This window comes from Scomber japonicus, chromosome 23 (assembly GCF_027409825.1).
Source record: "Scomber japonicus isolate fScoJap1 chromosome 23, fScoJap1.pri, whole genome shotgun sequence".
NCBI classification, from domain to species: domain Eukaryota; kingdom Metazoa; phylum Chordata; class Actinopteri; order Scombriformes; family Scombridae; genus Scomber; species Scomber japonicus.
The window spans coordinates 12,538,681-12,566,553 of NC_070600.1; the positions used below are offsets into that span (position 1 = coordinate 12,538,681).

Below are 27,873 nucleotides of genomic sequence, written 5' to 3' on the forward strand. Positions count from 1 at the left end.
AAGAGGAGATAGACGATGATATAAAGCTTCAACATCCACACACACACACACACACACACACACACACACACACACACACACACACTTCCTTCCGTGCTAGAGACTGCAGCATTTTTGACCGAGCACCCACATAAAACGCACACATTCTGTCTTAATCCTCCCGAGGCCTCTGTATCTAAACCAGGCAGGATACATACAGACACACAGTACCTTGTTCCTCTATATCAGAGAGTACTTTTGCCAGATAGGTAAGAGGCAGAAACTCCGGTCTGAAACCTGGCTTATCCCTGCTGGTGAATGCAAAGCCCTGAGGAGGAAAGGAAAAACAAAAAAACACAACTGTGGATACTGCAGGCTTTTTCGGGGGGGATACACTCAGTCGAGACAAATCTACAGCAAAATCCAGAAACTAGTCACCTTAACTCACTTGTCTCCTCTAACGGATAAAGTTGGCTCCAATTAAACTTTCAGGCAGCCTGCCCTTCCTGTCACCGCATAAAGTGCCACTGGCTCTTCATGTCAGTCTGCAGTCTGCTAGCCAATTAGCTGACTGAAACCGGCCAGTAGCATAATGAAGTGGATGTACACTCAGTTATGTTAACCAGGGTCACTCTTTTAACACATTTAATCAAGAAGTACAAGTAAGACATTTCTTCTGCACACAGAAATGTAATGATTTATTGAGTTTTTAAGACAGGAACTATTAGATTTATTGTTGTTGATTAAGTGTCTGTCATCATCATGTAGTTTATAAAATGTGAGAAAACTGACAAGTATCCCAAGAGCCCAAGATGACATCCTCACATTTTTGCTTTAAAATTGACTTAATGATTAATGAAGTCATCTTTGAAATTCTACAAATTGTGAAAAAAGTCTTATTTTCATTTTCATGGGGTTATTGGGCCACACTGTTTCTGCAGTGTTTTAACATGTGACAAAGAAAAGATATATACCATGTTACCTTGTTTTTGTTGTGTTTCTCAAGCAGACTTTTAACATAATCTCTGGAGATTGAAGCTGAACTGACAGGATGGTCCCACATATGGTAGATCCTCTGCTCCATTGGCTTCACAAACAAACACACACACACACACACACACACACACACACACACACACACACACACACACACAAAAAGGCAAGAGATTACATTTTGGGAATGCAGTTCATGTTGTCTTAAAGCATTATCCCTGGAGCATGTGAACATCTGTCCCTCTCTATTGTGCCAATTGGAACTCTAAACCATTATTGAGGACTTGACTGCTAATGTGAGATTCCAGGGAAATCACATTTTTCAGTGTTGTGAAATTCATAGCACAATAATAATGAACACAAAAGCAAACAGCAAGCGTGACTGACAATAATAGAAAAAAAACAGCTTTTCCTAAAGTCTTGCTCCATACACACAAAGTTGCAAAGTTGACACAGAGCTGCTGGTTTACTTTAAGACTGTCCTTATTTCAGAGGTGAGAGGAAACAAATGGGGCCGAACACTCACGGAAGAATTTAACTTTTGTACCTCAACTCATTAATACACATATTTTCACAATGCATCATCAGGGCTAAAATAACTTTGTGTTTCTTTAGGTGTCACAGTGAGATGTTCATAAGCAACAGCAGTTCTCTGTTCTCTGCTCTGTTGCTATTGAATTAATAATGGTTACTGAGAGTGGGAAATCTTACATGTAAATAACATCAAAATATGGTATGTTTTCTGGAAGTTAAATTGAGAGACCATGAGAGCGGCTGGAGGTGGAAGCTGTGTCCCGCTTTTGTCTGTCATTGTCAGACGTTACTGTTTATGGCTATCTCGGTGTATCATGGATGTATTATAATGCCGTGGATCCACAACAGACTCTCTTCCTGGTGGGGGTGCGTGCACGATTACGTAATGCGGAAGATAAGTTTCGGAGTTTCCAACTGAATATCATGAGAATAGAATAATGTTTTGTTTCTATGCCTGGTAGATCTCTCTAACATTTTAGAGTGCCATTACCTTATTAATAGCATTTTAACCTAAACAAAAAAAAGTGTAAAAATGTAACAAAGGTAAGGGTAGCTTCAAGTTTACCATCACGGAAGACTAAGAAAGCCATAAAATCATCACATTTGAGAAGCTAGAAGCAGCAAGTGACTGCATGATTATCATAATAGCCTATCAATTCTCTTGCTATGTGTATGAAACTCCCCAAAAAGTAAGTAGACCCCATGATTAGCGTTGTTTTGTCATAACTGCTCTTTCCAAGGTCAAGAATAAACCTTCAGTGGCAGTGCTCAACTTTATAATAACGTGTGCAGTGAATATGATGGTCATAATGAGCTAGACCGTTCAAATAAGCAAAAACAACCCCCAAAATATTTCAGTATCTCAACTGCAACACCGTTCAGAAACCTCACAAAATGACTATGAACTGCAGAAATATGATGAAAACTTATCATGGGACGACAAAGTATCCTGTTTTCAAACTCTTCTGTGTGTGTGTGTGTGCGTGTGTGTGTACCTGCTAAATCTCTCCTGCCTGCCAAACTCACCCAACAAAGGTCTGACGGGCAGGAAACAGAACAGAGACACTAAACACTCAACATTCCTCTGATCACAATGCGGACGGAACACACACACACACACACACACACACACACACACACACACACACACACACACACACACGCTCATCAGCCGGTTACACAAGTGCTTTGTGATTGGCTTGAGGGGGGCTTGAGGGAGATGAGACCTAAAATAACTTTGAACTCTTAATTGGACCAGAATGGGAAGTTTCGGGAAAGAGCCATTCGAGAGAAGATCAAAACGTCCCCCTCACTAATAGATCGGATTATACAGTAATAGCCTTGTGCATTGTTTTTACTCCTCATAAAATCCAGGTTGAAAAATTCACTGATGCCGAGTTCTGGGAGATTTCAGCTCCGTCTTCCAAGTTTGTTCACACTACACATCTTTATCTGGATGGCTGATATTATGCAAAGAGTATCTTTTTTTGTTGAGTAATTACATTAGATAGAAAAGGTTGAATGCCTTTCTTTTTCCTTCAATCGTTTCCTCTTAGACAAGATCTAAGCTGCTCCAAGCGCTGCATAAAAACAACTGTTTGAACACACACATACACACACACACACACAAATACCTCAGGGAGCCTCTTGAGTATGCTGAACTTCAGTTTCTCATTGGCATCACTGTTGTCCAAATCTATATGTAGAGAAAAGAGAGAAGATGTGGTGGTAATTACTCTTCTGACCAAAAATGACCACATTTGGGACACTTTCTCTCTGTACTTGGAGAGGAAACATCAATAGAGACTCAATAGTTGCATTTTCTGAAAAACACTAAAAAAACGCAATCAGCAAAAATCCCAGATTACTTATTGGTCAGCAGAGTAAGGTTATGCTTGTATCGGGCAGTTCCTATATGTCAATAGTGACCTATAACTGCGATTAGCAAATGCTGCTGCAAATGAGACAATTATCTTGATGGATTTCCATGAATTTAAAAAAAAGGATTCGAGGAATATTTCACTTGGACAGTGTATTGGCACACAAAGGTTCACGGATAATCAACCAAGCAACAAAGACCATGAGTCAGCAGAAGTTTCTGGTCTTTGCTTTTAAAGTCCAACTGAAATTGCATTCAATTGTAGCTCAATAGGTCAAAAATAATGTTTTTTCAATGTATTGTTGTCTCAGCTGCATGGAGGTGGTGACATTAGGTAAATGGCATTAGTTGACAGGCGACTGTTGCACTGTACTTGTTCAACAAGGTAAGATGCAGAACAAGATGTGACCTCAGCATGAATGCTAATGTGCGTTGTTTTCTTATAGTCTGTGGCTCTTGTGTAGCAGGATGCTGTCAGGCTCTGTGTGACTGTCTGCTCTGCCTATGATCAAATGCCATGTCGTCACTTTATACAAGACTTGATTTGCTGAATTGAAATAAGGACTTCATTTTTAACAACACATGAGATTAAAGTCTGCCTGACAACATTTTGGCCTGATAGCAAATAAAGCTAACCTGGAACTTGCTTCAGCACTTCTTTGATGACTTTGATGATGAGGTTCCCCTAGTGCAGCCATCTTCAACTCATTCCACAAAGGGCCATGTGGCTGCAGGTTTTCATTCCAACCAAGCAGGAGCACACCTGGCTCAATTCATTTAATCAGCTGAACTCACTCTTCAGTCAGCTGATTGGTGTGCATGTGTGCTCCTGCTTGGTTGGAATGAAAACCTGCAGCCACATGGCCCTTTGTGGAATGAGTTGAAGATGGCTGCCCTAGTGCATACTCAGAGATGTAGTCCATCTAGTTTTTCAAATTCTGTCTTATTCTGCTCAGACTGTGATGTTATGAGGAGGAGAAACTGCCTGAATGAGTTCCTCAAAATGTGGACTAACACAAGATAAACTCAAAAGTTCTTCTTCCAGACTTTGGCAGCGTTACCACATTCGCTGCACCTAATCATCTCTTTAGCCTACTGGTCTCTGAATTAGTTGTTAACCTATTGTTGGGTATCACAAACTGAATGATCAATTAGTTGTTTTTTTTCATAATTTGTGTGAATTGCTGAAAAAATGGGAGATGCAGGCAGCATTTTAGAGGGAATTATTGGGGAATTCTAAATGAGAATATACGGTAACATCCAAAAGTCGATTTTTGGACCCTACTGTATGTTTGCGTTTGTAATGACACAGAAAGTGCACACCTACCCAGCCATTTACCCTGAGTAAAATATATATATATAGATATCTGATTAATCCCCAGGGAGAAGTGACGCATGAACTCTCACATTTCAAAGTCCCAAACATCCTTTTCTCTCTCTTTCAACTTTGAATCCATTTGGACTCGCTCCCTTAAATAATCTTTTCATCTTCGAGGATCTTTATTTGTTTGGTCCATGAGAAAGAACCTTGTAAACTACAACGAGATCAAAAGTGATGAGGAAGGCCAGATATTTTGGTGCGGTTGATCTCCGTGCCAAGTCATGATGTTTGGCTTTAGAAGAATGTCTTTGGTATGAAATCCACACATAAGTAGGACACATGTATCTACACGTTCCATGATCATGACCCTCATGAACGCAACACACTGTATCTTAACATGTATGGGCGACTGTAATATCATGTTAAAAGAAATTAGATGTTGTGATTAGCTGTGACACAGCTGTTCACATCTGTTTATCACAGTTGCCGTCCTGTGGGTTTGCACATTTTCTAGTTTCTGGGGAAATTCTGAAAGTAGTTCATTACAGGTGGCGTATCATAAAGTATAAGCCATCTGGCTGACTGCACTAATACTAAAAATATCATATGATATAGAGCAGTTGAAAAACAACTTGCATCATCTCCTACTAAAAAGAAATACAAATGTTTCTTCATTTTTGGCCATGATTTAAAGACATCAACTAAATGGAGAATGTTTAATTCAAACAGTTCATTTTCATTTGAAACATAGTTATAGTTATTTCTGCTTATGTTAGAGAAGTGATGCTGTATCAAAAACAAGACACCCATCTATTTTCAGCACATCAGAGACCCCATTTCCACCAAAATACTAAGAACCTACTTTGCATGGCCTCAATTTAATTAACCTCCCACCACTTTATTGGGCTTGTCCTTCCACAAAGCCATTTTCAAGGTCAGAAAAATATAAAACTCTCATATGGCTGCTTGCGCTGGTTGTTGCACTGTTACGAAAATAGGGCGCAAACATTCACGCTAGCTTCTCTGTGAGGCAAAACTTCTGCACAGTGGAGCTTTGCGTGCTGTGATGCTACCATACTTACGGTGAAATACACAGAGACAACACAATGACATGTTCCTAGAAAATTCTCCCTACTGATATTTCATGTATTCCAGTTATTGTAACAGTGGGAGTCAGATGTTCACAGCAGATATACTGTAGTTGTGATAGAACTGAAGTTAACCACTTGTAAACCAAAAGCCACAGACCAGTGAAGTGTGGGTATAAGAGCTAGGTAGTGGGTGTTATCATCTCAGTCACAGAAAGGGAAGACACACGGTCTGAGCTCCACACAAGAGGATATATTATTATCTTTGAACGACAAAGGCGAAGAAGTCACAAGACTAAAGTCAATCCCCAGTCGCCCTCCATGATGACTTTTAACGGCAGCTTCAACCACTCCTTTAACTCCTCCATCACCAACCACTCCCATCCAGAAATGCATTCAACCTCCGATCTCTTTATCTGGTACATTGTTTCCAGTGTGATCATTGCGATCAGTTGCCTGCTGGGTATCCCTGCTAACATCGCCGTAATAGAAAAACTCAGACATCATCTGCGTGGATCAAACATCTCGAAGCGCCTCTTCTTCAGCCTGGCGGTGTCGGACCTCCTCTGCCTGCTCTGCCTGCCTGTTGCTGTTGTTATTTTCTGTTATGACCCACATTTGAGCCCTGGAGTCTGTAAACTTCTCTTTTACATCTTCTGTTTCTGCATAAGCTCGGACTTGAACATTCTGGTGATGATAAGCATCCAGAGGTACTACCAGGTATGTAGGCAACAGTCCCACACAGGTTTTGTTCTGATTCTAGGTGTCTCTATTCAACAGTGCTTTTGACTCCCTGGTCTGTCTGTACAGATATATGCGATGACATACATGAAACTAAAACTCTCCATTTTATCTGCCAGATTCTTCACCCAGAAAAGTGGCACGAGCTTCACCGGAGATGGCAGCGGCTTTTACTGTCTTCTGTGTGGTTGTTCGGAGCTCTTGTAGCTCTTCCTGTTGTGTTTTCACTGAAAATGGACAAAGACCAGAATGACAGCCGTTCCTGCAAGAATCTGAGGATCGCACCAGAGCTTGAAGCAGTGTATATTTTATTGATAGTTTTGAGCCACCTAGTCTTGTTGTCCTTCTATATGCTACTTGTTAAAGGGCTCAAAAAAAGGCTAATGCCTGACAAGAAAAAGCCTACCATTAGAGTTTATCAATTTTTCATTCGAATAATCGCTGTCTCCCTGCTTGTTGGCTTTCTTCCTCTCTGTCTTCGCGTACTGTATGTGGTTGCTCGGTTAACAACGTCGGAAAAGATGCTGCAACTTAGCAAGAAGTTGACGTTTGTGGAATGTTTTTACTTTTTCACTCACTGTCTGAATCCATTCCTGTATTTCTTTTTTTCAAAGCGTGACAAGAGAAAAAACAATACAAACGGAGAGTTTCTTAATGTGCCTGAATGACATCTAATATCATCCCCTGTATTGCAGTTTCATATTTTAAGCTTCTTCAAACTCCGTAAACTGAATATTTTAGATTTTTGGAATGTTGAAGAGACTCTTGCTGGGCCAGGCATATACGTGGCTGCTAATTCAGCCCATTCCCTGTCAGCAGCAACAAGAAGCTTTACTGTTGAAAGACTCTTTTCAACTGTCAGTCAGGTAAAAACTGGCATCAGGGCATTAATGATGACATACAGACTGAACTCTTTGTCCCAGTTCTCCTTTGAAAGTGAACTGACTGAAGTGTTGGACTATAATGAAACAATTCAGTGTTGAACAAAAGCCCTGTCGTCTCCTGCTGAAATCATCAAACTCAAGCTAATTTACACTGTACAAAGTTACTGAACACAGTTGATTATTGCCCATTTGCTGATTTTACTGTGTGTGTGTGTGTGTGTGTGTGTGTGTGTGTGTGTGTGAGTGTGCGTGTGCGTGTGTGCTTTATGTAGCAGCCATGTCAGGCTATGTTCAGGTGTCATTTTTAATGTTACATAGCTTGTTGTACTGTATGTGGTGAACCTCTATCCATACACTTGACTAATGATGCTGTAGCTGTAGCATCTGTCAGCTGTGTGTGTGAATGAATAGCTGAATATGTGGCTGCCGTGCCAGACTATACGATGCCATCAATAATAATAATAATAATAATAATAATAATAATGTTGTCTTGCCTGTAACATTACCTCTGAAGATGTACAGTATAATGCTTGTATGATTAAACTATGCTGCATTCAGACAAGTATAGTTGTAATGACCTATTTTTCTTTACAATGCATTTCAGAACCTAATAGTAGCCTGTGACTGGTCTTGGAAACAAGCCCACCTGATTTTCTCTGCTCTCCCATGCTGTGATTTCTGCCTACACCACACTAGCCAGTACTCATGTCTGTCCTCTCTATATGAAGTTCTCTGAGCAATTCATAATAGCCCTAAATGAACTGCATTACCCAGGGGGGGCAGTAGGTGACGCTCACCTGTTCCTACCTGCCTGCTTTTCTGTGTCAATACTAAATGCGGCAAGTGCACATAGTCAATTATATTTTACTTTAATAATTGAAATGGTGGTCCCCCAATTGAATACATTTATGTTGTGAGCATCTGCACTATCTACTAGTATACACACGATATACACATGCCAACATGTTTACCTGTCATGAGCCGAGACACAAAGGTTTCAGTGAGCTGCAGGATACCGTGGTCTATGTACTGCAGGAAGGTGTGATGAGGGAGGCAACGCACAGCAAACACTGCTAACAGGGTGTGATAGCCTGGACAGAGACAGAGAGGAAGAGAAAGATAGGGCAGATGCAGAAAAAAGAAGAATGATTATGATAATAATATGACACATTAAATAAAGCCACCTCCTACTGTACTGTTAATGTGTGTGCACCTGACCTGATGTGTTAAGATTTTTATTTACCAAAGGGAACTTGACTCGGTTTGCCTGTAGTTTTACAGCTTGACACTCACATTTAATCTGCCTTGCTTCAGGGCGTTTCTCTCAGCCTGTTTAAGATTTGAGCCCCTCAAACTTTTACTCATAAGCAGCTAAAAGTCAGATAAACTGTCTGGCAACGTCATAGGACTGCGTTACAGGGGGTTTCTTCCACACACATTGGAGAATGAATTCAAATTTTTGAAAATGTATTCACATTCTACTTTATCCATGTCTGCACTATGCTAATGTTTAACATATTTTTGGTTATATTAGTGCAGAAGAGAGCGGGTCTGTTGTCCCTCAGTGCAACAAACACATTGTTATTCTGGCTGAGATGGAGACAGACTGGATTATAACAGCTAAAACTGTGTGTGTGTGTGTGTGTGTGTGTGTGTGAGTGTGCGTGCGTGCGTGTGTATACCAGGTGGGAGGGGCAGGCAGAGACCCCTCGTGGCTTCCAGGATCCGAAACATGAAGTGAAACACTGACCACTGTGCCGGACTGCCCTGCTGCGTGCTGTAACACACATATACACACACACACACACACAGAACAAATTCAGGATTGTTACATAACGATCACGTGAAGAGGGGTCGTTGACTATTTGGACATGTGGACACATACACAGTAGGGAGAGCGAACACATGCATGAAGATGAACACACACATTCTGTCAGCACTTAATACATGACATTATTTACATTAGTTGGAAACATGACTGAAGGACTTTAAAAGAGGGATACACTGATGAGGGAGGGCTACTCACAGGCACAGAACACAAGGGTCCAGTTTGTACTTCAGCCAGACTGACTCCAGCATGTGTCTGATGAGTTCCAGCTAAACACACAGACACACACGTTAGTGGTTTGGAGAGGAGATGCTCCATTAGATTCAAATGAAATATTTTCCTCGACTTGCAGCCCGAGGCAAAAGCCTGGAAATTTTGCACATCGGGCATCTTGTCCATGACCTGAAAAAAGACATTGCAGTGTTCTCAACTTGTTCCTCACTTCCCTCTTTTTTATTTTCTCCAGTTCCCATTTTCATTTCCAGTGAAGTACAACCCAGTGGATCACACATTACAGCACGCACGCACTTGACCACATCATTTCACCACATATCTGTCATCACACAGAACCACTCAACTGCACTTGACTCATCTGAAACGTGCTCACTGCATGCTGAAACACGCATACTCTTTTTTTTTTTCCCCACAAATGACCACTCTCCCAACTCCTGTAGAATAACAGGAAGACAATCTGCCTCATTCACATCCTGACACACCAGTGGGAAACCCTCCGTCAGCCCCCCTCGCACACACACACACACCCCAACACTCTCCAAACGTCAACAATAAAGTCCTCCCGTGACCTCAGTGGGAATTTTAATTAGCTTCATTTATGTAACAATGTTGCCCAAAAATAAAAGAGGTGTTGAAGACTGAAATAATAATAGGCTCCTCTGGGGTCTTTTAATTCTCCCACACAGATGCATGTCTTTTCCCTTTTTACACTGTTTCTACTCATTCTTTTTAAAGTGTATCACACTGTAAAAATCACAAAAGAATAATGTTATTTCTGTACTGTCTGCACTAAATGTGTCTTATTGACTGTACACAAGCCAGGAAACAGATTCCTAAAAACAGAAAGGCACACAGGTGATCCTGCATCACTGCAGTCCTGCAGTAACTCTATGAGAGGTGGTGACAGGTTGAAAACACATTGAGCTGTATGCCAAAGTAAATCCTGGTCTAATGATTATACTCTATATACCTGTGCAATCCAATTTCCTTCTCAGATAGATGAATTAATCAATATTGATTTTTCACCCTTTTTATTAAATGGATTAATTTAATTCTATTTTTTTCATTTGTAATTGTTGTTTTTGATTTTTTTTGTTTAATTGTATTATTATTTATTCATATGTTGAAGTTTTCATTACTAATATCAGTGATAGTTCATTCATTGAGTGAACTGATTACATAATCAGTGTAGTGAGTGGAGCCAGATGTTGCCGTGCAGATTCACATGTGTGATTGAAGCTTATGCTTACATTCACTTGGTCTGTGTGTGTGATTGTTGGACCTTGAGCAAGAACAGTGTTTGGTCTTGTTTTCAATCATCTAGCCACAATAATCAAGACTTTTGAACTTCAGTACTTTAACATAGCAGTGTGCCTAAATACATTCCCTCTGTCACTGAAAGTGGTTACATACTGTACATGTGCCTATCTGCTTTTTAAAAAATAATTTGTCATATTATATTGAATGTCACATGGATTTATTTTGGCTGCTCTCCCTGTAATAATAAAAAAATGCTCCAAAGGTTCAATTCTTACATTGGTGTGTTAACAGTCTGATTTTCATTCTTTTTCAGCTTACATCTCTTGTGCTTGTTGCTGATGTAATCTGGGTCCCTAAAGATCAGTAAAAAAAAGATAAGAAATCTGTTAATCTGTTAGCTAAAATGTTTTTAAGCAGAAAAAAAGCCAAACAAAAGCCAAACAAGTGATTTAAAACCACAGACTCATATGTTTTAATCCCTGTGCGTCTTTCTATTAGAATAAATCTAATATCAGTGATTTGTCTTAATGAGCCTCGCCTCGGCAAAGACAAGATTTACTCAGTGTGGGTCCTCTGCTGAGGAGAAGTTTAATAACCTTGTGTTTAGAATAACAAATTAAAAATATTCCGTCCTATTTCTATTCATTTCATTTCTTTTAATATATACTCCTGCTTTTAGCTATTTATATTCTCTTACTAACAGGTTGTTCTTCGTTCATTGGTTATGTTATGAGTTGTCTGTAGCAACAGGGAGAGAAAACAAATAACCATGACAATAATGTACTGTGGAACTGTAATCTATCATAGTAAAAGTTCCCTGGCTCTTAAAAGCTGTAATCTATTTCACCCACAACTTCTCCCCTGTGTCAACGCAGCCATTAGTCTCAATAAGCACAGACAAGAGGGGGGGGGGATGTTCCTTATTTCTGGAAGTGAAGTCAGTCGTCTTCATAACAGTACCACCCTGAGTTTTTAAAGCGTGAGTCAGCTTGACGTAGAGGCACGAGCACACGGCCGGGGGTTAGTCGACTCTTCTTTAAGTAAAACGTCCCTCAAGGCTGTTTCTTATGGGTCCTTGTGTGAGTGTGTTTTAATAAGTCTGCCTCCCAGGATGAGAGACTTTTTCACTCTCACTGAGCTGAATACATTTTGGCGGCTGAAACCTGAAGGTCTGAATATGCAGGTTGAAACTCATGAGCCTGTCATAGCGCGCTGAGCCATCAACCAATCCAATTGTAAGCAGGGAAGATTTCTTTGGTCTTTTTTAAAAACTCTGTCATTTGCAATTCCATAAAGTCCCCAAACGTGGTGCATCCTGCTTTCTATTCAATTCGAGCCTTACCCTTGGTCTGATTTAATACTGTTGTGTTGATATATGTTCTATGTCTGCTTTCAGCAGCTCCTAGCTGTGAAGGGATTTACCTCCCAGGAATACTAAAGACTGGCTTTACAGAATCAACAGCCTTTGTAGGTTAGTGAGACAGAGATTGGTTACATCTGTCCTCTAATTTATATATTCCACCTGCTGCTCTCTGGGTGGATACTAAAGGCACATATTCAGTTTAAAGTAGGTACACACTTCTAAAACCAAAACTATACATATACATTTAAATCAATCTTTCCATAGTAATGATGGTATATCAAATAATGTATAGAAATGTTATGCAGCTATCTGTATTGTTAAATGAATAATTCAATATCTGGGAAATATGCTTGTTCAATTTATAGCAGAGATTATGATAAGATCAATAACACTCCAACCTAATATGAAACTAGCCAAAAGCTGTTTAAGTTAGCATTAAGACAACAAGGGTTCTGTCTAAGGGTAACAAAATCCACCTGTTAGCACCTTCAAAGCTCACTAATGAACATGTTTTATCATATTTATTTATTCCCTGCATCCATGGTATAAAAACAACAAATCTCTGCCAGAAAAAGAATAAGTGAATTTCCCACAATGTAAAAACTATCCCATCAATGGAGTAGTTCTACTTAAACATTGTGTTCAGTTTTCTTGACCCGATGATAATGATGTTTTGCATCTTTAGCAGGAAGAGCTCGGAGTTTTGAATGATGCTTGATTTTAGAGAATATTAACTGAAAATAAAAACAGTGATGATGCTTGTTCTTACAATAATGATTTTTTTGCCCACAAATATGCAAAAGTATTTCTTTCAGTACCTGTCTTCTTTCTAAATGGCTACACAGTCTGAAACTTGAGGCAGGACAGATTTTATGCAGTCTAAGAGGTGAAACCCTGAGAGGAGAGAGTCTCTGCATCACTTGCTGCTGCTCTGAATGCTCGACGATAATTGAAGGTGACACAGATGAGTGTTTGAAGAATTTTATCAGCTTCTCTTTTCAGACAGTCAGACCACACTGTTTAGAGAGATTTTAGTATGCAAAAAAAAAAAAACCCAATGAAACTATATTACCATGGGTGGGAACAAAAATAAGAATCCCCCTGTGGAGATCATGCTCTTATTGGACGCGTAAGGCATAAAAAAAAAAGTGGCTGAGTGGCTGAGGATTCCCATCTTAACCAGAGAACTGATCTTAAAGGCAACATGCTGGCTTCTAGCAACCTCTCTTCACTGAAAAGCACACATCCATCTGTGAGCTCTGTCGACCATTTAACTAAAGTGGAAAACTCGCTGCCTTTTCCACTGACTGATCCTTGCTAAGAGCATCATTTAACCTTCTCAGGAAAAGGAGCAAGGGGAAACATTAAATAAATATAACTTGATGAACTATGTGCCTTTCAAAGAAAAATGAGGTGCATAGGGATACACACACACAGCTCCTGGACCTCTCTCCATCTCTGACCAACACACAGAAAAACACACAAACACAGTGTACCAACCAGTTTGGCTACGTAGTTGACAACCAGGGAGTCAATTTTCTTCTTCCCCAGTCGAGGCAGGTGTCTGTTGAGGTGCTCTCGCAGCTTGTCCACTGTCTAAAATGCAAGAAACACACACAGTTGATGTTCTGTAAATGTATGCATGTGTGAGTGTTTTAAGCATACTTTGCTGTGCACTCAGCTGGGTCAAACTGAGTTCACCTCCACTTTTCCCTCGACTACAGTGTCCCAAAATTGATTTAACCATGGAGAGGAAAGAAGAAAGGAGAAGGAGGTGGAGAAATCTGTGGTGAGGACAAACAGAAAAGAAAAAGAAGAATGAAGGCCTAAAAACAGTGTCAATTTGACAGAATGACCTGATATCCTTCGTGGAAGAGGAGGAGACGGGAGGGAGGATAAAAGAGAAGGAAAGAGAATGGTGGTTACAGAAGAGGGGAATGGAAGGGAATGGAATGGAAGGGAAGAGAGGGAGGGTAGGTGGGGGGAAAAGAAAAGATGGATGCAGTAATGGAGGGAATAAAAAGAGAATGATAGGATGACTGGGTCGTTCTAAGAATAGCAGAGAGACTGCTAACATCTAGCTTGAACTCCATTAAATTGAAGCTATCCGCTCTTTAAAAACTATGCTGAGTACAGGCAAAGCTGGAAGATATGAATATGTCCATCAAACAGTGTGCAGCAAAAAAAGAGGGAAAAAATGCAGGAAAGGGAATGTGCCCTTTTTTTTTGTGTTGACTCATCTGAAGGATCACAGCAGTTTTACCTCACAAGATGACTGTAGAGGGAAATAATCGGCTGTTAGCATTTCACTATGGAGCTTTGGAATACCTCAACACATGAAGCTGTATGAAATTGTTGTACATTAACAATCATATACCCTTTTTTTTTTTTCATTCTGCCTCATCTTCTTCTGCTAAACTTCGTGATACTGTTGTCAATGTAGGATCTGTATCTCACAAGCTACTGATAAACAATCCAGCCCGAGGCTTTGTTTCATTCTTTTCTGTTCTGTTCTGCCTCTTTGATTCTGAGTGACTGAATGTTTGATGTTAACTACTGACTTTTTGGAAAGTTTCTGCTTTTGAAATATCAGCATGTTTTAGTCATTTTTACAATGTTAAAGGAAAAATCCAGCAGTATTCTATCGTTTTCCTTCATCGATAAATCTCATGGAAAGTTCAAAACCAACAACGTGTTTATTCTTTCCAAGTGCCCCATCCTCACTAGTTCCTATTACAGATATAAATGTTTAAAAACAGAGCTCAAATATATACAGTTTCATTTTCAAGAAGTTTATAGCTGAGGCATTTTAGTAACATAACTGAAACGGGAGTAAACAGTGTATTCATTGGGGACTACTTTCAGCAACAGATTAACACATAATTGCTGTTTAAGTGAGTATTTAGAGCAGGAAGGTGTATGTGTGATCAACTCAAAAAAACCCTACAGTGCCCATGTTCATTGTAATGTAGGAAGATGTCATAAAACATGAACTATAGAGGTGTTGGTGTAACGATTCCTGCCACCACCCTATTTATTTAGTTTCCTTTGCCTGTTCTGCCTCTCTACCCTTCCATCAACCCCACACTCTCTTGTTTTAGTGCTGTTCTCTACCTGTCCACCAGATGTCCCCTGACTTTCTTGCCTGGCTCCCACACCCACCTGCTCACCTGTTGCTATACTCCTCAATTATGCTCAGCAGCTGCTCATTAACTCATCAGTCCCAAAAGCTTATATACCATCCAACCATCCATTCCCTGCTAGATCATCAATGTTACTGCATGGCTTTGTGTTTCAGCCATACTATATTACCTTCTCTTCAACCTTCCCTGCCTCACCCCTCTGTTTCTGTAACCCTTTTGAATTGTACCTACTAATAAAATTTAAATGTACCTGTCCTTAGTCTCTGCATTTGGGTCCTCCTATTGCCTCTTAGACACACCCATGACAGCTGGTAGGCAAATTTTGTTACCTTTGGACAGAGCCAGGCTAGCTGCTTCTTTCTTTTTCCAGTCTTTATGCTAAGGAAGCTAATCATCTGCTGGCTGAATTTTAACATTTAATGCAGAGTGACAGTGGAGGAGAATTATTCCTTTAAAATGGAGCCTTTGCTCTTTTGGGAAGGGTTACACAGGATTTTGGAATCTGGCTGCAGAGATATCCTCACTGTCAGTGTCAGCCACAAGATCATTAGGAAGGTCAAAAATTGATGTTGGATGACAAGCAGTGGCCTTTCACTTCATCTCAAAGGTGCTGGATGGGGTTCAGGTCAGTACGCTATGCAAGCCAGTCAGGTTCTTCCAAGAAACTATGAAAACATTTTTTTTAAAGCGCACTATCGTCTAATCTATCATCACTGTACAAAACAAAGCCTGACCCAAACCATGACAAACATATTTTTAAGTGTACAGTACATGCATGTGTGGTGCAGCCATTGATTTGTCACATCTTCTCTCTCTCTCTCTCTCTCTCTCACCAGGCCTATGAGCTCCCTCTGTTGGCGGTCCTCTTCTTGAAAAAGTGGCACCAGCTTCTTATCTAGAGGAGACCAGGCAATAGTGAGAATCCGCACATAAAAGAGACGTTTGAAGAAACCTTTGATGCTGCATCTACGCTAGACTGAACACTTCAGGTAGCCTCAGGTATGTCAGTGCAGTAACATCATTAAACAGGCCATCAGTACGAATGGAAGAAAAACAAACTGACTTGTTTATGACTTTAATAAAATAAAATAAAAAGAGGACAAAACCTATTATGGATTCTTTCAGGGTGGCTTTTCATAGAGCTTGGGGGTTATGAGGCTGCTGCTGCGAGTGAGACGCTGCAGCTGTTTCATGTCAGTCAACCAAAAGTGGTTGGCGCTTCAACTTGGGTGCTTTAGATTCATTATTTCACACTTGCATACCCACATCTTTTTTATCACTTTTTTACACACACATGCAAGAAGCTGGCTTTTTGATGTTACAGCGTAATATGTTACAGATATAAATAGCGCTTGCAGGGCACAGCTAACTGACAGACTGCGCTGCCAGATTTGCTGTATGCCTGTTAGAGGTTCAAAGTTATCAACCGTCTTAAATTTACATATTTTAGACATTTTTGCTGATGCTCTTAATAAGAGACAGCAGGTAAATATGTTGCGTGTGTGACTTTTCATTCATATTCACAAGACACAGCTAATGATGGACACACTAGCTCTTAACATTTATTAACTGAAGGCAGTCTTGTTCACCTAGTGTGAATTAGTCAAGCACAACTGTGACTCTGATTCATTGTTTAAGTCACTGAGTCAGACTTAGGATTTGATTCTTTTTTCTTAATATTATTGTAAATTGATTATTTTTGGTTTTGTGCTGTTGGTTAGACAGAACAAGCAGTCTGAAGATCTTACTTTGGGCTGATGCATTGTTTTTCCCACTACTGCATAGGCCTACTGACATTTTATAGACAAAACCTTTAATGGATTAACTGAAAAAAATCAACAGCTTAACAAATTATGGAAATAACTGTTAAGCATTAAACAAAGCTTCACATTTTCACACAGCAGAAACGAGTCTCACGTGTCTGAAGTCTAAATGTGGATAAATTACATGCTAACAAGACTAGAAACAACGTTAGCTGCTCTGTGAGGTTGTACTTAATTTAGCGGTGCTTTGAGCTAAATGCCAACACCAGCTAATGCTAACATGCTCATAATGAAAATATTAACAGATGTGAAGCGGGTATGATTACTGTATTCACTGTGTTTAAACGTGTTAACATGCTAACATTTGCTAATTAGCACCAAACATAAAGAACAGCTAGGGATGTACTTGGAGCCTTTGAACAGCACCCACAAAGCTTTGTGGTCATGAACCAAAGTGGAAAAATTAACATTTTGAGAGAGATGGAACTGAATGAAAAGTCAGGGGATCACTAAAGTGTTTTCAATTCATTATGAGGGGGAAATGAAAGCCTGTACCAAATTACAAACTAATCCATCAAGTAGCTTAGGCATTTCATTTAAAACCACAAATGTCAATGTTAAGGTCACACAACAGGTCAATAGGATTCATCCTGTGAGGACTGTGAATGTCTGTACACATTTTCATGGTATTGTCATCCATCAAATAGTTGTTGAGATTTCAGTCTGGACCAAAGATGTACCAATCCATTGGCAGACTGACTAACTAACTAATTGACTGAACCAAATCTCCACACTTTGAGCCATCTTAGACAATGCTAGCAGCAGACAAATGATCAGGAAGTGTGTCCATGGATTATGAAATGTATAGATAACAGCATCTTAGATAGCTTAACACAAAACTAAGTTGTTTAAAATGTTCATTCAGTTCAAATTACCCTAACGTAGCTGCAAAATCCCTCAGCCTCCTATTACTAGCGCTGCTATACATGTGATACAAAACCACATAGCAATTATAAAATCAGTAATCCCCTTCTTACATGAGTGGAAAAGAAATGGTGCAGTTGTGTGATTTCCAAGTAAATTTGAGACAGAGTTTGGGTTTATGAGCTCATCCATGTGAATTAACCGAGGTAAGGGAGGGTCCTGTGTTGTGATTGATACAGAACAGCTTCAGTGGAGTAGAGAGAGAGAGAGGCAGAGAGAGAGGAGAGAGAGAGAGAGAGATAAAGAAAAGGAGGGAGAGAGAGAGGCGAAGAAAGTACCGAACTCCCCACTGTTATATAATCGTAGCATTTTTCACCCCTGTTTCTTCCTCTCTCCCTTTTTTTCCCTCCACCCTCCCTTTGCCTTCCTTCGTTTTCTCTCAACCTCTCCCTACATGATAAATTAGTGTGGTGGTTCTGTTCAGCTGAATTCTCCAGTGGGCATGAAGAATGTGACCCGAGAGCAACACACAACTGCACAAAAACAAATACTCACTCAAGGTTTTGTTATTTATGATATTCAGACTGCGTATGTATGTGTGTGTGTATGTTCAGTGTGCTTACCAAGACACCAGGTGTCCACCATTGATAGAACTCTGCAAAATAAGAAGAAAAGGCTTTGTGTGAAACAATCCCTCAAGCCAGCATTATCATAAGAGTCTTACTCTTTATGCTGTAAGCCAAGGCACAATAATGCTATACTGCAGCAATCGGCAGCAAAATATATATCAAAACTATAAAAGCAAAAACTTTGTAAGCAGGTGCTGGAGTTCGACCTGGGGGAAGAAAAGCTAATTATGAGCCAAAAAGCTGTTGGTGTGATCCCTGGCACAGCCAGGACAGAGTTCATTTCCATTCAGTACAGGTATTTCATCAGTGGTGCATCATTAAGTCACTTGATCATAAACTGTCATCATAAAACGCAGTTATCTCATTTTAGAGTATTTCAATTGAACGTGGTGATTTTATATTCAAAGAATGCACATAATGCATGGCTTCAAAAAAGAGTGAGCACTGGATTTTGTGTACTTAAAAGTTGTGGCAGTTTTTTGGGCATGTTGGATCAAACGTTAAAGTTGTGTGCCAGAGGGCAAGAGAGATTAGCCTCCAAACTCAAAGTAGAAGCTCAAGTAAGTGAGCTGTGACATTAACACAGTAATAGGACACAGAGCCAGACGTCTCTGTACTTTGTAGTGTGTGTTTTCCTGCATGGTTTAAACTGACTTTGGTTATAAAAATTCAATCTGTGACCACTCTGCCATCCACAATCCTATTCCACATTTATATTCATGCCATGGGGAGGGTGTGTAAGGGCGTACTATATTCATCAAGTTTCCTAATAGGTTATGAAATAAAGGGAATTAGTTTCATCTTAAGTTCCAGATTGGACACATCAAGATATTTGATGATTTTGCATCAGGGGTGCACTCAAATGTCTTTTTACAGGATGGATTTCAAGTTTCGTCTTCAAGTGATTGATTATTCTTCAGATTTTCATTAATTTAACATTTTTTGGGGTGTGAATACACTACATCATGTGAAAGATAAGGCTGATGATCTTCTATGTTTATCTTATTGCTTGAACAGCCCATTTTAGAATTATTAGAAATTAGTTTCATTTCAGTCCAAATGAAATGTTGTCATTAGAGTTTTTGTAAACTTCCCTAATATTGGGTGAGAATTGGGCAAGGTTATGCTCGGACATTTATTACCAAAATTATGTAATTAATTCTGAAAAACAATCATTTAGCATTCCTGCCTCCATCTCCCTTTGTGTCCCCCGCCTCCCTTCCCTTTGTGTGAAATGTGTTTTGAAACACAGAGAAAGCATCTTCTTCCATCTCACGAAACCCAGATCAAACTGTCAAAGTAGACCCTACTGATCAAATATGAATCAAGACTCTGTTACTGCATTGCCTATTTCTTGCCTCAAATGTTTTCAGAAACATATTTTAGTGTAATGTTTGGCTGTAATACGAGAAAGTCTGTGACCCATCCGCCATGTTGAGAATGGACGAGCCAAAACCAAGCACCGCCTAACTCGCTGTACTGCCAGTAACCAGGGAGATGTAATCCAAAACGAGGGAAAGGTTATTCAAAACAGGATCTGCTCCTCCTTCAGAGTCTGGAGAAATGGTCTAAATAGCTAAATGAATTGTGTTCTGAACTAGATTTTCTAATAGATATAAATGTTTATTTTCAGCCAGATTTCAAAACAAATTTCCAGAGGCTTTAAGACTTTTCCAAACCCAATTTTGACAGTCAGCCAATACTGTTAAAAACTAAAACAAGGTACTAGTTTGAATGACATTTATCAAAACACAATCGTTGATGTAATTTGGACACTGTACTGCCCTTTTAAAACAAACAGAGTAATTTTCTGAGCACAGTGCAGAGGTGTAGTCGTGAGCTCTCTCCCTGCAGTTTCAGAACAGTGTGTTTGTTGTACTTTTCTTAACAAGGCTCCAGTGGGAGGCAGACCTACTTCTTTGTGTTCTCCTCCAAGTGATTCATGTGGCTGGACGGTCTCCTCTCGGACCTCTGAAACAAGCAACACCATCATGGGAGGGCTGAAAATAAGCTCCCATTGTTTGACAAAAAAAACCCACAGGTATGCTGACTAGGACACACACATTCTCCCCTCTCCCACATCAATTAACACGGTCAAATAATTACCATCATTTGATTGAAATTTCATGTAAGGAAATTTTAGATTTGTGTTCATTAATGTATATGAGATGTACTTGCTATTGGAAATACCACTCAGACTCACCAGTTTATCCCAGTCAGCCTCTATGTGGGAGGTCCTGTATCTCGGGTTGGGAACAGCTTCCAGATATTTTGTCCTATCCATGTTCCACTGCAGCTCTGACCAGAAACCCTGGAGACTGGCCTGCACGTGCATGCACACACATACCCAAACGCACACACACACACACACACACACACAGCCAAACGGTAGCACCACAGTGACACAGCAAGGACGTTGCTGCTAAACAATAGAGGATAATTGTGTCTGAATTGTATCTAAAATCACACTGTTTTACATATAAATGCATTTTTAATGTCTGAATGAAGTCAGCTACAGTCATTTCCCAGTATTGTTTCAGATTACTGAGCACCAGTGTGAGGCTGAGTTTTATTAACATGCTGTGGAAATACAGCAGGAAACAGACTAGTAGGAAGACTCTGCTCGATTGCACTGAATAATAATGGCTTGCAAGCACTTTTTGGGTAATAAATGTGTTTTTAAAAATGGATGAACATGTTGTTACCTTGTCTTTGAAAACAGACTCAGTATGCATCTCAGTCGTACACAACACGCCAGGGACCTCCAACAGACATGCTGGAACCTCCTAGAACACGTAAAGACATATTGAAGAATATATAGATGTATGTGTGTATGTGTGTATGAGCTACTTCAGGTGCACATAAAGAAGAGAGTAAAAAGAGTGTGTCCTCTTTTGCATTCAATCCCATACATACGGTTTATTTCGATGCATTTATGTGTGTGCAAATGTATGTAAAAGTGTGGTACCTTCTTGTTGAATACAGAGGAGTAAGGCAGGACTTTGTCCATGCTGAGCACCTTCTTGTAGCTTATTCTGTACAAAGAGGCTGTGTGTGACAGACAGTGTAGTCAGACTTTTATTTCCTTGTTTTAAATCACAGTTATGTAGAATTTTTATCTTAATGATGTACTTCAGCCAATGTCCCACCATAATCACCATGATATACTAGTGAGCATAGCTTACTGACATTTATTAGGTTAACATAATTGTCTTTTCTTACAGCAACATCTGTATTAGTATGTGTCTAAACTCTGTATTTTAGAGCAAGGTAAAGTAGCTATAAAATGGCAGTCTCAGTGGTGATCTGTGGTGGCCACAGACATCCCTGAAATCTATTTGTCCACCCCCGATCTGACAGGTTTTTAGTCAAATTCATCAACACAATAAGGTAGGACAAACACTGGTCATTCAATGGTAACAGCTAATCAGCTGATAAAGGGCCAGTTTGCTATTTCAAGTTTATTTATTTATATAGCACTTAGGGGCACAATCTGTTTGCGTTAAAGTGCTTACGTACAAAGGCGTATTTCCTTCTACTGTAGTAATGGTGGGACTGAGACTGTGAGAGCTGATCTCTTGAGTTTTGACCTTGAGTCAGAAAAAAAGCATGTTTCCAGATTGAAAGTGCTGGACATTAGCACTCCAGTCACAGTGACCACAGGCCAAGCTAATACCACAACAATATAAGGAACATTTAGTTTAATGCTGTTTTTATAAAAAATGAAAACACCAACCTGGCCTAGAGTGCAAACATGTGAATGGTAATGCTAACATGAGTTTTGGAATTCAGTTATGATTTATCTTCGCATAGGTTGAAGCAATGCAATATACTGAATATCTGTATTTACACATTTTGACCACCTGCCATTCATTAAGGATTGCTATGCTACCCCACACTAGCTTTGTGTCCCAGCTCGGCCACCCCAGTCGAAAATGTCCTGGATACACCACTGTAGCTATAGCAGCACCAATAATGTGTAAATGTATGCAGCAAGGTACAATCTGATCATATACTTTATAGGCCAGGGTTGATTTCCTAAATATGGTACTGCGCCAGGTTTATTTTCTTTAGAAGCGCATCAGATGGGAAATACAAATGTGGTGTGAATGTGTGTGAATTCTCTGACCATATTTTTCTGTGGTAGCCACAAGTCTCCAAGGTCTCAAAATAACAAAAATAAATGTTCTAACTCTCCAGACATTCCTGGCATAAGTCAGCAAGTAGAAAGTTCAGAGCAAAACAGAGTTGATGAAAGAATTGGCTTTGTTCAGAGAAGATATAAGTGGTCTAAAAACCAAACACAGAGGAGCACATAAAAAGGCAAGAGAGTAGCTACGCTCTCTTAAAGGAAGAAGTGATACTCAAGAGACTTGTGACCCCCTGTTTCAGCTGCCACTGACCTAGAATGAACTCCTGGATCTGATCAAAGGATTCGAAGGGGTTCACATTGTCACACAGCCACTCGATGATCTAGAGGCAGGATAGAAACACACAGAATATATGCGTCACTGTGCTGGGAGCTCAACATTACAGCTGCACATCAAGCTCAAGAACGGTGGACAGTTCACTCTAAAAACTTGCTGAAAAATTAGAAGACTTAAGTTTATCTTTTACCTTTTTAAAAGAAATAGTTTGACATTTTGGAAAATATTCTCTCTTGCCAAAACTTATAGTAGATGGGGAAATTGTGAGGAAAATGTGAAGCTAGTGCCAGGAAATGGTTAGCATAGCGTAGCATAGCAACTGGGGAAAAAAGAGATAAAGGTAGCCTGACTTTGTCCAAAAGAAATGAAATAAAAGCACCTCTTAGTTACTAATAAACACTTACGTATTTCTCATTTGTTCATTCTGAACACAAGCAGAAGTGCTTTCATGGGAGGTTACAATATGTCTTCCACTATTTCTTGGTCATATGCAATGTCAACCAGGAGTTTCCTTTCCTGGCAACTTCACAATGACAACAACACTGCACAGATTATACAAACTAAATTTAACATGTTAATTAGTGAGCTTAAGCGGTGAGGGTATGCAGACTTTTGACCTTTGGACAGAGTAGGTTAGTTGTTTCCCTGTCTCCAGTATTTATGCAAAGCTAAGCTAACTGTCTCCTGACTGCACACAAACATGAGGGGTATCATTCTTCTCTTCCAACTCATGGCAAGACGGTTAATAAGTGTACTACTTCCACTTCAGTTCAATGGGTCTAAACTGGAATATTCCAATGACTGGATAGACTACCATGTAATTTGGTATAGGCAATCATGGTTTCAAAATAATGCATCCAAATTTAGACTTTAGTGATTTTTCATGCTAGCACCCTATATTAGCATTTAGCTCAGGTACCACTGTGTTACAGTACAGCCCCAAGCGTTTGCTGTATACTGTTGCACTTGTTCAAACTGTGGATATCTTGTTTGGTTATAAAACAGATACTGATAAGAGTTTTTGAGATGATGTGGGGTTGAAGGGTATAATGTTTGTATTACAGAAATATGAAAAATGAATGATGCCCTCACAGATAGACCCCCAGCCACGGAGCATCAGAGTGAAAACTCATTTTCTACTAGTAATAACAAAGCTGTTTGACGAAATATCTCTTAGCCAGAGCCTGACTGAGTCCTATGTCCAGAAACACACAACAATAACCATTAGATGTAGGGGATGAAAAATAAGCAAAAGTAAGGGTGGAAGAACTGAATTTGCACAACATTGTCTTTAAGTTGCAAACTGCTGTGAACAAAGCGAAAAATGTTAACAAGCGATCACCTTTATTAAAGCCACTACCTTTTGTGTTGCTGGTCCCATTAACAGAGTCTACAAAAGATATGAAAGTTACATGCAGCGTCCAATTTCCCATCTCTAGCTGCACTAATGGAGCTGGTGACTCATTTAACCTCTAAAGAAAGAACTTATTGCAATCTATCAGAGCAGCTGGAACATCTTAATTTAGGTGTGCTTCTAATAGAGTCTGAGTCATAGCGAGCAGTCTGCCCTAACAAAATATCTGTCCCTTTCTTTTTGTCTTCCTTTGATCCCTGTCCACATGTCATCTCTCCTCTGCTGTTTTATTACAGCGTACTGTCTTTTCCTTTTTTTCCCCCTCCTTCTTCCCCTCATCTGCTTAGTACCTACTCAAGGTTGACACCTACTGCATTTACACGGAAAAGCAGAGAGGCTGCCATCTCTATCTTCATCTGTTCATTTCTTTTTAGCTGTACATCAATTTTCCTTCAGGAAAAGTATCTAACAAATTGCTGCATTTTCAACTTTTTTCCTTCTTTGACCTTCCCTCATTGGTTCAGTCTCTGTCTTCTACATAGAGACTGATTTTGAGAGTTTGTGTGGGTGACTTTGATAACAATTGAAGTTTTTTATTGATTTTGTGTTCTACAAAAAAATAATGATATACTGCTACATATAAATGCAATACTGGATGAAAGAGTGTGTTCTGTGGGGCAGATAATCTTAGACGCATGAACTCTCCATAAAATTTTCTTTAAATGTCAAAATCTCCACAATCTTCTACATCTATTCCTGCCTCCATCTGTATTGTACCTTCAGCTCCAGGTTTGGGTCATTTCCCATGTAAACCAGCAGGCAGTGAAGGGCGGCCAGGCGCTGAGGGTCAGTCTTACTGCTGGGACACCTTGTGGAGTAAATGTGACATACAGCAAATTTACTTATATACAACATAAGCACACACAAACAAAGAGACACAGAGGTAGAAGGACATGCAGAAAACCAAGATTCAGGAGTTGTACTGTGCTGTATGTGCTCCAAAACTGAATAATGCTTTAAAATTTAAAAACTAAAAATTAAAAATGGATGAATAAATCAGACATTATTTGTTTTAAGATTCTGAGAAAGGAATCACTGATGCATCCCATTTGAACAGCCAGGTACACTACAAAGGCTTCAATGGCCAGGATTCAAGTTAAAGTTGTTTGATTTATTTCTGAATGACTTCCAGGTGTATGCACACAAAAAAAAAGTTTTCCTTTCCACCTGTCAGAAGTCTGCCTACCTATAATCCCTAATGCTCAGTATATAAACACCACCCAAATAATAACTGAAATACACAAAGCTCCTTTATTTCCACATGGTGAATAAGTTATAAATCATCCTTACCTAGAGGGTGTGTCTGATCGCAGTATCCGCAGCAAGTGGGCAGGGCTCAACTCAGCAGTGTGGATCTTCCCACTGGCCAGGTCCAACAAAGCAGTGCTGGACTCCTCCTCTGCATGCAATACTGTGATGTTTGCTGAATGAGACTGGATGCCCAAGTCTGTGTCATAACCTTGAGGTTGTTGAAACAGACGGACAGGGGATAAGACGAGGAAATGAAATCAAAACCCACAAAAGATGCCAGGTTTAAAAGTCACCATCATGGAAAAAGGAGAATATGTATTGTAGCCAAGAAGCAATGTAAACAAACTGTTTCATAGCAATCTGAGACATAACCTTACCAGAGAGAAAGAGGGAGTGACAGAGCATCTCCTGCTGCCTGGTGTTGATACAGTGGAGAAAATAACCCTGCAGATACACCACGATGTAGTAACCTACATACAAAAATAACACAGTGTCACTGGCAGTGTTGGTATGCTTTAGGCACACCAAACATTTATTAGACTCAATGAGGACACATGCTCTCATTAGTATTTGTGTGACTGTGCTTGTTTTTTAAATGTGAAAGCAGGAATTTGCATGTCTGGCAATCCAAGGTACAAAGTCACACATTTGAATTTGTGTGTGTGTGTGTGTGTGTGTGTGTGTGTTGTGACCTATGGGGATGAAGAGTGGATGCAGATTTGTGTCTTTCTGTGGCGACTCGTCACCGGCCAAAGTTACTCTGAATGTCTTGCTGCAATCTGTAGAAAGTGAGGAAATCAAAAATGTGTCACCATGCGCAACACATCTAGATACTGTACATAGTTTAAATAAAAAGCAGTAGACACACACCTTTGTGAACTAAAACCACATTGTAGATCAGTTCCTGTTGGTCATTAAGGGGTTGGCTGCAGCACACACACATGCTACCTAAAAACAGACCACAAGACAGAGCAGCTGTAGATATCATATATCTACATATTCAAAATGTGTTGAATTATTGAGGTTTTTTTTATTAGATTCAGAAATGACAGATTCAATCAACATCTTAATTACTTCATCATCAATCACTTCTTGTATTACGGTAATAACAATAACTTTACAGATTTTAATTTCAAGGATTATACATTAGGTGTGCAACATAAAAATTACCCTGATAATCCTCATTACGGAAGGAAACTTATATCATAATTTAAATAGTGAGATTGTGAATAACAGGGTGCCTACAGCCAGGATTTTTAAAAGCTGATTCATCATTAACTGCTGCTTTGTGTTGTATAACAAGACATGGTGTAGCATCATTGCAGACAGCAGATTATAATGTGGTTTGTGAACTGCAAGGGACTTACTTTCTGGTTTTCACCAAGAGAAGTACGACACAAACACAAATATATAAAGAATTAGCCATGTAAGTGAAATCTCAGTTTCATATCCTTTTTGAATGAGAAAGCATGTACAGCATTACCTATTCTGTTTGTGAACACTTCCATTCTTACGAGCTCCTTCTCACGACTCTCGGTGTGATAATGGTCAAAACCCAAGTTAACGAACCTGTTTGCCACACACACACACACACACACAAATCATAGTTATAAATATTACTGTGAAGGATATCTGTACATAGGAACATACTATCAGAATGTTTGGGGACTTTTCATTAAAATATGTACAGTGATTCACTTTTGGGTTTTGCAGGTACATTTCAACTAGCATACAAAAAAAATGCAAAATATAGAATGAATTATCTCCTGAGACGTCATACTCTACTGGTAGTTCTCTTACTTGACTGTGCGGAAAGGATTAGCAGGCAGCTCTAATGGGAGCTCCAACTGTAAGACAGTAACATAAAGCAAGATATGCTATTGTCAGGCGGAAGCAATATTAACAATATATAGTAAATCGAATGCAACAATGCAAACTTTTATTTTGAGAGTGTGTGCAAAAGACTGATAATTTCTTACTTACCATAGTTTCACAGTTACGGTTAGGATAAAACTGAACACATCGCAGCAGGAACTTGTCCTGTGAAAAATGTGTGATATGCATTTTGTGTTATTCCGTGAGCCCTGCTATTGGGCTATAAAGCTTACATCTCTGAACTGTGTGTCCCCTATTCCACCTGCAGAGCCCTCAGATCTGCTGGCCAACCACTGCTGTCCATTACACACACTCAATTAAAAATACATTTTCAGCTGTTGGC

The 27,873-nt window shown here is 39.6% G+C and overlaps 1 protein-coding gene across 1 annotated transcript in view; it reads right to left on the bottom strand.

The window, feature by feature from the left end:
- gsap (gamma-secretase activating protein) overlaps positions 1-27,873 on the bottom strand; it is a 33,517-nt gene that overhangs the window by 1,489 nt on the left and 4,155 nt on the right. The window contains exons 10-31 of the mRNA XM_053314145.1: positions 27,639-27,695; positions 27,456-27,502; positions 27,139-27,224; positions 26,526-26,603; positions 26,348-26,434; positions 26,033-26,125; positions 25,695-25,863; positions 25,122-25,212; positions 22,967-23,036; positions 21,532-21,611; positions 21,269-21,349; positions 20,767-20,886; positions 20,479-20,534; positions 18,558-18,589; positions 16,081-16,142; positions 13,605-13,700; positions 9,446-9,516; positions 9,102-9,196; positions 8,391-8,510; positions 3,141-3,202; positions 962-1,066; positions 211-307 (exon numbers count right to left, since the gene is read on the bottom strand). Coding sequence (XP_053170120.1) covers positions 211-307; positions 962-1,066; positions 3,141-3,202; positions 8,391-8,510; positions 9,102-9,196; positions 9,446-9,516; positions 13,605-13,700; positions 16,081-16,142; positions 18,558-18,589; positions 20,479-20,534; positions 20,767-20,886; positions 21,269-21,349; positions 21,532-21,611; positions 22,967-23,036; positions 25,122-25,212; positions 25,695-25,863; positions 26,033-26,125; positions 26,348-26,434; positions 26,526-26,603; positions 27,139-27,224; positions 27,456-27,502; positions 27,639-27,695 — 1,855 coding nt within the window. The remainder of the gene's footprint in view (positions 1-210; positions 308-961; positions 1,067-3,140; positions 3,203-8,390; positions 8,511-9,101; positions 9,197-9,445; positions 9,517-13,604; positions 13,701-16,080; positions 16,143-18,557; positions 18,590-20,478; positions 20,535-20,766; positions 20,887-21,268; positions 21,350-21,531; positions 21,612-22,966; positions 23,037-25,121; positions 25,213-25,694; positions 25,864-26,032; positions 26,126-26,347; positions 26,435-26,525; positions 26,604-27,138; positions 27,225-27,455; positions 27,503-27,638; positions 27,696-27,873) is intronic.